The sequence below is a fragment of the Rhamphochromis longiceps genome, linkage group LG23 (assembly GCF_057381845.1).
Source record: "Rhamphochromis longiceps isolate RC_006_pf linkage group LG23, R_longiceps_female_GT1.1, whole genome shotgun sequence".
Taxonomy (NCBI): Eukaryota; Metazoa; Chordata; class Actinopteri; order Cichliformes; family Cichlidae; genus Rhamphochromis; species Rhamphochromis longiceps.
The window spans coordinates 34,491,008-34,500,601 of record NC_140578.1 but is presented as its reverse complement, the minus strand read 5'-3'; the positions used below and the strand labels follow the sequence as shown (position 1 = coordinate 34,500,601).

At 41.6% G+C, this 9,594-nt stretch overlaps 1 protein-coding gene across 1 annotated transcript; it reads right to left on the bottom strand.

The window, feature by feature from the left end:
• Nucleotides 1-703: 703 nt before the first annotated feature.
• trim25l (tripartite motif containing 25, like) lies at nucleotides 704-8,890 on the bottom strand. Its single transcript, XM_085397427.1, has 16 exons — nucleotides 8,117-8,890; nucleotides 7,624-7,719; nucleotides 7,262-7,495; nucleotides 6,692-6,851; nucleotides 6,579-6,611; nucleotides 6,424-6,459; nucleotides 6,287-6,331; nucleotides 6,114-6,167; nucleotides 5,985-6,032; nucleotides 5,810-5,872; nucleotides 4,151-4,375; nucleotides 3,901-4,014; nucleotides 2,962-2,997; nucleotides 2,770-2,838; nucleotides 2,568-2,633; nucleotides 704-1,808 (listed from the first exon to the last, which is right to left on the bottom strand). Exons 1-16 carry the CDS (start codon nucleotides 8,714-8,716, stop codon nucleotides 1,249-1,251), a joined length of 2,439 nt encoding a protein of 812 aa, XP_085253553.1. The 5' UTR covers nucleotides 8,717-8,890; the 3' UTR covers nucleotides 704-1,248.
• Between the last annotated feature and the right edge of the window lie 704 nt (nucleotides 8,891-9,594).

The following is a 9,594-nucleotide window of genomic DNA, read 5'->3' as shown; positions in this document are numbered from 1 at the left end:
AAGTTTTTAAAAAGTCTTATAAGTAAAGAAAGCATCTGTCTCCCAAATCCAAACTGGGAGCTGGCTACACAGAAGAAAGGCCTGAAAGCTGAAGGCTCTGCCGCTCATCCTAGTTTTAAATACTCTGCAAAGTTAGCTAGCCGTCTGAGAACAAAGTGCTGATATGGTAGAACAAGGTTTTTAATATAAGATGGGACCTGATTATACAAGACAAGACTATGTGAGGAGAAGGATTTAAAATTTGATTGTGGATAAACAGGAAGCCAATGAAGAAAAGCCAATATGGGATAAATATGGCACCTGATTCTCTTTCACCTGTAATTCAAAGCAACCACGTCCCTAACTCCAAGCCTTAGTAGTTCCCAAATGGAAGAGTTATATTTAAAAAACAAACAATCAAATTGGGACATTTTAACATGAATGTACATGTGGACTGACTTACTTTTGAAACCAGTCTTAAGTGGCCATTAGAAGAACTGCAATAGTAGTAACCAACATGCCTTATAAAACAAACAAACAAACAAACAACCCAAAACACAAAAGGTCATACACCAGGAGGAGATGGCTGACTACATTAGATAAACGACTTTTTGCATGCTTGAAGTGCAGTTGGTACTTTGTTAACAGGCAGCACCGTGTCCTGTGCCAGATATCCACATATGCACATATCAGTGGCATTTGTTCATCACACTTCAGTCAAGCATTATTATTACTTTCTTTATTAGGCACAACATCGAAATACCATCTTTTAAAAAATATTTTAGCCCTTATACACTTTGCTGATGCTTTTTACATTCTGATAATGACATTTACTCATTTGATATCTCAGTCATAACCACCACCTGCACCCACCTGGTTACCCAAACATCTTGATCCCCCCAAAAAACAAAACAAAACTAAATACAAAAGTGGAATAAATAAAGTTAAAGATTATTTTCTCTTTCTATAGAAGACATGGCATCAGCGCCATGATAACTATGCAGTCTGATATTGTGACAGCCTCAACCCAAAATCTGTGGCATTGAAATCTCCTGTTTGCTAAAAACAGTGCACTCTTTGTTTTTTGTGAATAGTAGAAGCTAACTAAGTGCATTTAAGCTATGTACACATATACACACATACATATATTTATAGATGACTTTGCAAATAATTTCAGTCAGTGTGTCATTCTAACAATCAGCAGGAACACTTGTGTTTTTCCTGTGTTCAGCTCTGAAGTCAGTCAGTGAATTACCAACTCTCTGGTCTTCACAGGGGGCAGATCTTGATGCTCTCAGAACTTGAACTGAAGTCTAGCCCAACCCCGATTCCGCTCCCCACCCAGAAGGTGGCATAAAGCGGCTGCGTAAAGTTGGCTCGGAAGGTGTGGAGGTGGGTCATGCTCTCTGCGACGCTGTAGAACGACAGCGTTCCCGCGGACAGGTCCAGGTAAATGCCCACACGGGGGCAGTACACGACCGGAATGTCCGTTTTCTGATTGTCATGCATGGCTGTGCAGCAGGTGTCCGACAGCTCCAGGGTCCAGGACTGGGCATTGTATCCGAGGCCTGACCTGGCGTCCGAGCCCTTCCTGGCCATCGCCCCGTAAGCTATGCCGGTTGAGGAGCCCCGGCCTCTCCACTCCACCTCCCAGTAGCAGCGTTGGGCATACAGCGGACTGTCACACATCACCTGGGTCCAGCCATCAAAACGCTGGGGGCTGTCGGGGTAAAGCTGGGCTGTCCCCTGCAGGGCGGCTTTAGTGTTGTTCTCAGAGAGCGTCAGCTGCCTGTGGGCCGTGTTGGAGTCGAGGGTCAAGCTCACCGAGTCTAGGAAAGACATTTCAAGGACAAAATATTTTGACAACTTATCATGACATCACGGCCAATTCTGTACGTCAACATCTATGTTCTGATACACTACAGTGGAACAAGATGCCCTCCGAGAGCACAAACCTCCTCCAAGCTGGCTCACTCTCTGGGCAGTGTTAATTTTAAGGTAGCATGACAGATGTTTAATAAAATAATGGTAATGGATACTAAATAACTATACATGAATACCTTGAGTTTATTATATAATATGATACTACAGTATATTTCTCACTAACAGCACCCTGAGCAGCTCATTGTCTTTAAAAATGCTTCATTGTTGTGACTGATCACAAATTCACCTGGTAACATGCTCATTATATTAAAGGAAAAACATCACAGTCATTAGGAGTTCTTCATCTATGTGACTACAGTTCACTTATATACAAAACAAAAGATTTTTATATGAGAACAAAAATGTGTAACTGAGTTTTGGCCTTCAATGAATGCTCGAGAAATATGTTTTTGAAGGTTTCATTTAAGAATATTGTTTATCTGCTTGTTGTTGTCATTACTTTTTTCCCCCCCCTCTTCTTGGAACATATGGTACTTTTAATGATATGAACCCAGGCCAGACCTATATATGAGCATCTGATCCTATATTATTTGTATGGTCTGTGTAGTATGTTGTGACTGAATGAATAAACTGACTGAATGGTTAAAAAGTGACAGTTTGTGGTCCCAGTTTGTGCTTAGATCTGTCATTTTGTACAGACTTACACTGCAGGAACTCCTCTCTAGTCCTCGGCTCCGGGGCTTGAATACTGTCAAGGCTGATTTCTCTCACTGTAAAAAAACAACAACAACAACAACAACAAAAATTAAATGCATCTTTTTTTTTTTTTACTGTACATCAAATAGTTTGATTTCCATTTATGTTTCTTCTCTCAATACCAAAATGACTAAAGCTTGAATGACTCACAGGCGGGGAAAGCCGGAGCGTGATTCATGGAGTCCGGAGTGGGCGTATCCAAAAAGAGACCGGGGTTAACTGACCAATGAGAAAACAGCATTAGTGACGTCACTGAAACGCATATTGCTTAACTTATTCAACCGGTTGAACAGTTGATGGGACAATACATTCATGTTATATATAGAAGGGCAATCTTCTTACTTTCTGTGGGAGTTTCAGACAGCTCAGCCATGCCCCCTGTTGAATGCAGAGACAGAGTGATTGCTTCTGTTAATGTCACTAATTGCTCTTGAGTGCTTCAGTCAGTAAACACTTCAACTAGAAGTCAAAGCTGTCTATTTAAATGTAAAACCATCTAATAACTTATAAATATCTAGCACTTAGCCAACTTCTCATTCATCATCATCATCATCATCATCTTGTTTCCCACAAAAGCAAAGGCAGAAAAATAACCATAAAACAGCAAGATTCTCCCCCCCCCTTATTACTGGTACTGAGTTTCGGATCTTTCAACATCAACTGATGTTTCAATGCTTTCACTGCTTACATGCTAAACGATATTCATGCCGTCATTCCAACTCCTCACACCTCGACTTCAAAACATTTCAGGCTTCCTCCTTTGAACAACACTTGCTCCAACTTTCAGTTTTTACACATCAGCTGACACTTCCACTCACTGTCCTGTAAAGTACACAGCGATCTGTAACTCCTTTTCTTCCTCTCATCCAGCTTGCTTTATTCTCTACACTTCAATGTCACTGCAACTAAACTATTTAAATGATCGACTTTTTCAGCACTTTTACTTCAGCTGATTCCCAGCTTCACTTGTTGCTTGCACTTTTTTCTAACTCAAACTGACACTTCAGCTTTATTCAGCACTGACATTTATGTCTTCCTTCATTTTCATGATCAACACCAAAACCTATCAAAGCCTAAACTGAAACGAAGCGTCATTTAAACTGACACTTGAACTACTTTTACTTTAATTTGAACCTCTTTTATAAAAAGTGAACTTTTTAATGTAACCATGTTAACCACTTTTTCATCTTTTCTTCAGAAACACCCCATCTACTAGTCACTTAATGGTTTGGTTACTGAGATTGCAAAGAGAGTATGAGTGTTGTTGGAGTCAGGTCCTACATGGATTTCCTCCTGCGGACGGTGTGTTGCTGGCCTGTGCGGCTGGAGTAGCCTGGCTGGTGCCACGGCGATTGGAGCGGAAGATGCTGCTGATCGACGCCATTCGACTAAAATCTGAGAATACCATGAATCAGATGTCAAATCCACGTCATAGTGTTTGTCAAAGCTGTATTAATATTATTATTAATTTTTGAAAACTTATTTTTCAGAAATGGAAATGGAAACAGAAATGGAAACAATCCAAACATACGTCCAGTAGATGCCCGTGCTGGAGCAGGAGCAGGCGTAGGAGCAGGAGTGAGGCTGGCTGGGACTGGAGTAGGAGTTGTGGCCTGGCTCTGGCTAGACCTACTCCAGAGTGACTGAGATTCTCTGCGGCTGGGGGTGGGGCTAGCTCTGGGGCTCAGTCTGTGGCTGATGCTGGACCCGATGCTGATGTTGGATCTGGTGCTGGCTCTGGGGTTAGGCTCCCTCACTTTTTGGAAGACACATGGAATAAAATTGAGTTTAATTTATCGAAGCCATACAAAAATTAAGTGTTTACATAAACTTTAAATCAAAATTTAAAGTGTCTATGGCAAATATAAGTGATTGGTGACAACATCAGTATGGTATCAGAACATCATCTGCTTTTATCGGTTATCTATGGTACTTCATGCACAACTGATTTAACGTCACTTCAAATATGTTCACAGTGGTCACAGAGTCCAGAGTTTACACTGAGATTTAATATTAGTCACTAGTGCTTCTTTGTTATAAAAAACGTCTCATCTTAGAATGTCACTTAAAGGTGACCATTATATCTTTCCCTGTTTTCTGTTTGTTACGATGGGGTATGGTCATATTAAACATGGACAAAGTTTCAAAGTTTTGTATGAGCAAAGAGACTATGAGAGCTGATATCGCTGACATCGCTGACATGGCCATTTAAGGCCCCCAATTTAAAAAAGGGGATAGGAATGAAAGCTAAAATAGTGTCATTAGGCAGTGGATACAATGAATGTCAACACAAAGGACAAAAAAAGACTTTTAGGAATCTAAAAATCACGCAAATGATTATAGTTCAAGAATTAAAACTGACATTGAAAATGAAAAAAGAAAAGACTGAAGTAAAGGTACGTAGTGAGGCCTGAGTAATCAGACATCCTTAAATATAACTACTGTTATATATATTTCTTAAATGCAATTGAATACAAACTGTTTAAGTTCTGTTTGAGTTTCAACAATAGTTTTGTGTCTTTCAACAGCAGAAGGCCCACCTCACAATTACTAACGCGTTCATGGTGCAACATGAAATAGATTTACATGTGTTACAATGAGAATATCAACACACTGATGTTTAGCCGATGTACTCTGTTCACCAGATTTACACCAGGTTTACTGTATTAGCGTATGAATGTCTTCCTGTTAGCAACAAAGCAGCTACAAAGTCATACCTGACATCCAAGTCACTGTGGATGAGGCTTAATGGAAATGGACTGGCATTTAGTATAATGCTTTTCCAGTCTAATAAGAAAGTGCTCCCTGTGTAATAAGTATGTATAATTGAGTGTCATCTGCATAGCTCTGTGTGTGGCAATCGCAATGCGTACACGCTATCTGCCTTTAGCATAGAACAGGTGCAGATGACGGTGTGCTGCTAGCAAGATTAAGCAGCAGAAGAACCACCACCCAGGACTGACCTGTAGACAGCCACCCTCTGCCTAAGTGAGAATACTGTTAGCCCAGTGACTCTAATAAAGAGAAACTGAGCCACAGAAAATGCAAATGTCGAGTAACTCAAGACAATGTGCCTTGACTAAAAATAAGGAAGAACTGTCATTTAAGCAGAAAAAACACCTTGCAGTAGGAAGTAAAAACCAGATTACTGTCATGAAGGGTGATGATATTAATGACAGTGTCAACTCACATGCATCTCTGTCTTCTCTCCTCTGTTTGTCCTGCAGTCTGGGTGAGCTTGTGTTAGCTCTGTCTAAAAACCAAGGAAGAAACTGACTTTTGAAACAAACTTTTCTCTACTTTATCCCTGCTGTGAGCGAAATTTAAATTAATGCTTAAACAGCGGCACAAATACAAACTCTCACCCCGTGCTGTGTCTCTGCTCCTCACATCTTGAGTCCTGAGTCCTATACCTGAATAAAAAAAAGTGACAATGTCAGGGAAATCCTTTGTACGTTGTCAAATGAAGCTTAACAATCATCAGAGTACAGTACCAAGTCCTCGTTTGTCTGTACTTCGCCCTCCAATTGAGATAGTGGGTGTAGAAGCTGTAGAAAAAGAATGAAATTACAAATTATTTCAAATATTTAAACAAGATTGGACGACAAGATGTAAATATGCAGTCATGGTAGACAAAATGTGGTCAGAAAAAAAACACCAAACATACCCTGTGGACGGGCGTTTGTGTTGCGGGCACTGAGACCAGAAAACACTAGAGAAAAAGGAAAATCGGTATCTTTCTGCCAACATCATGCAAAATGTGAAAACGTTTATTTGGATTTAATAAGAAAATTCAAACCTTACATTTTAAAATCCCTCCTTTCTGTCCGCTTCGGTTGGCTAAGATTAGAAGAAGTTCAATTAAAAAAACAAACAAAAAAAACACACTAAACTTGAATGCATTAATAATTACGCTGGAAAAAAACAAAAACGAACTATAAACAATGCCTGGAACTTACAGTCTCCCAGAGCGAACAGTGTTGTGTCATTCACTTTAAAAGAACACAGATAATTACATTAAATGAGGTACAAAATAAGACAGAATAAGAACAAAAGGCCTCTTTGGACAGACCTTGTTTAGTGATCTTGCCCAGCTCCTGGTTGCATAGATCTTCCACTCGCTCCCTGAGACCCAGGATGGCATCTCGTACAGGCTCAAAGGAAGCCTCGTGATTGACTTTCACAGCTGGCAGATCCCCAGACTCAAGAGGACTGCACATAGACTCGTACGTCTGAGGAAACATGGCAGTTAGTTAAAAAACACAACAAAAATTATTTAATCAGGATATCAGGAGTCTTGAGATTCAGAAAAAAATGACTGTATATCCTGCTCTGTGGTCTTCCTCTTTTCCACCTGCCTCAAACTCTCCATTTAACATCCTTCAAAATATCCACTGTCACCTTTGAACCTTAACCATGTCGCTTTAATTTTGTCTCCAAAATGCTCAATGTGATGTCACTCCCAACAAAAACCTTAGCGTTTCCACAGTGCCATTGTCTCCAAAGGTTTCATTACCATCTAGTAAACTTTCCCTAACACTCTTGCTGTTATCCTTCTGTCATAAGACGTGTAAAGAATAAGCAATCACTGCTGTGTCCATGATCAATATTTCCACTCAGTGAGCTTCACAGTCCGGCCTACCTGCAGATAGTAGATGTTGTCTTCGCAGCTTGCCAGGTCCTTCATCTCAGTGTCCCTTTTCTTCAGCTCCTTGATCTCAGCCTCCAGACTATCTGTAACTTCTTGTGCATGGCCCATCTTCTCCTGGTTGGCCTGATCCATCACCTCCTCCAGCAGCTCCTGAAGACGTTCCATGGAGCGCAGCAGCTCCGACAGCACCTGCTCCGCTTCATTGTGCACCACATCAGCAGAACGCTGCGCACACAAGGAAAACACAAAACTAATTAAGGCCCCTCAACCACCATCATATTATTTAAACCCTGTAGAAAACCTGTTTTCCATTTAAAAGAAAAAAAAAAAAAAATTGTCTACCGCTGACCAACCTTCATCTGCTCCATCATCTTCTTCATGTCTTTCAGCTCCTGCTCTCTCTCTTTCAGCTTCTGTTGGTTCGCTGACTGCAGGTCGGACAGCAATTTCTGCAGAGACGCACGCCGTGACACGAGATCAGAGAAACAATCCCACAGACAAGGAAGCAGGTGTGTAGGTGGCACAGAAGACAACGTGAGAGGGTGGAGCATTATGAATGACTAGGCTAGGAATGTTGTTAGGAATGTCTTCAGCCTGGCTGCACCCGGCGTCGCACACAAAAGGAAATAACTGACTTCTTTCAAATAAACCTTTTATACACAATAATGGACAGCACAGAGAAGGGCGGATATGCTTTATTTATAGAATATTGACTGTAAACTTCCATTTACAAAATTATGGAGATTTTTCCCAACACCCAAACCAGTCATTTTAATTTTACTTTAGATCACCCTGGTAACTGTCTGACTGGCCCCAGTCATTATGTAGCACCCATCCTCTGCTTACCTGCTTCTCCAGCCTTTCGACCTTGGTGGACACGCTCTCGTGGCCTTTGTGCTGGTTGCTGGTGCACAGCCAGCAGATGAACATCTTGCACTGTCGGCAGAAGAACTCCTGCAGGTATTTGTGCTGGGTGCAGATCTTTTCGGCCAGGTTGCCTGTCGGTGGGATGAGCTCATGCTGCTTTAGGGATTTCTTTGTCTGGTGAGGCTTCAGATGGGCCTCGCAGTAGGAGCTCATACACACCAGGCAGCTCTTGACTGCAGCTCGTTTTTCATTTTTGCACATGTCACATGGTACGACCGAGGAGGAAAGCTTCTCTTTGGCGAGTCGCATGGATTGACGCACTTCAGATTTGAGGGCTCCTTTGCGGAGCTGCTCCACAGCCTCTGCCAGCATGGTGTTCCTGGACAGGGAGGGCTTGGGGCAGAAGGTCTGACGGCACTGAGGGCAGCTGTAGATCCCTTTGGGGTCATCTTTAGTCCAGTAGTCCTTAATGCAGGCCATGCAGTAGCTGTGACCGCAAGGGATGGTGACAGGATCATTTGGCAGATCCAGACACACGGGGCAGTTAAACTGCTCCTCTGTCCACAGCTTTGCACTCATAATGCTGTTAATGAAAAAAAAAAAAAAAAAAAAAAAGAGTCAAAATGGTTAGCAAGTCAGAGACTTTTAAACACGCAAAGAATCGAAGAACAAGCTCCAGAGATTCAGAAGGTAGTGTGAAGCCTGGGTTCACAGGAGGAAAGTGTCTGTCACTCTCAGGTGAGCTGGGCGGGACCAGAGCCACCAGGCAGGTCTAGCGGGGAGAACGGGTGTCGGTGGAAAACTGTGGAATGCCAGGAAACCAAAGGTGTGAGTGGACAAATCCGCACATCACAAAGTATGGCACAGATATTCGGGCTCTTTATGAAAGTAAATATTACTACATGTAGTAGCAAAATCTACTTGAGTAGATTATTCCTTTATTATGAGGACAATTTAACATTATTAGATTGTAACGCTGAGGTATTAAACTCTAAGCAGCATATTACTCTTATTTAATTCTAGTCTTTTCAGTCTAGTAGTACATGACCTTGCGCTTAAGTCCCCCTATACGGCCACAAGATAAATGAGATTATTATTGGTATAGAAGAATTGAAAAATTCAGTCCTTGCTTTGTGGTAAACATTAGAATAGATGTGGTTACAATATAGAAAAAACTGACCTATCATCAGACAAATCAACAAAACCTCTGCCACAGAAATACAGAGAAATGCAGCAACTGTGTGATGCTATCATGTCAGCAGGGACCAAAATATCTGGAGGATTTCCAGAGTTGATGAGCCGTACCATGTATTACCAGACTTTCCAGCCCCTGGATGGATCTATGTCATGGTCTATTAAGGCAATTCTGAAGACAAATGGAGGGCCCAACCTGGTACTAGCAAGGTGCAACCAATAAAGTTGCCAGTGAGTGTACATACAGTTAGAATGTTAGATGT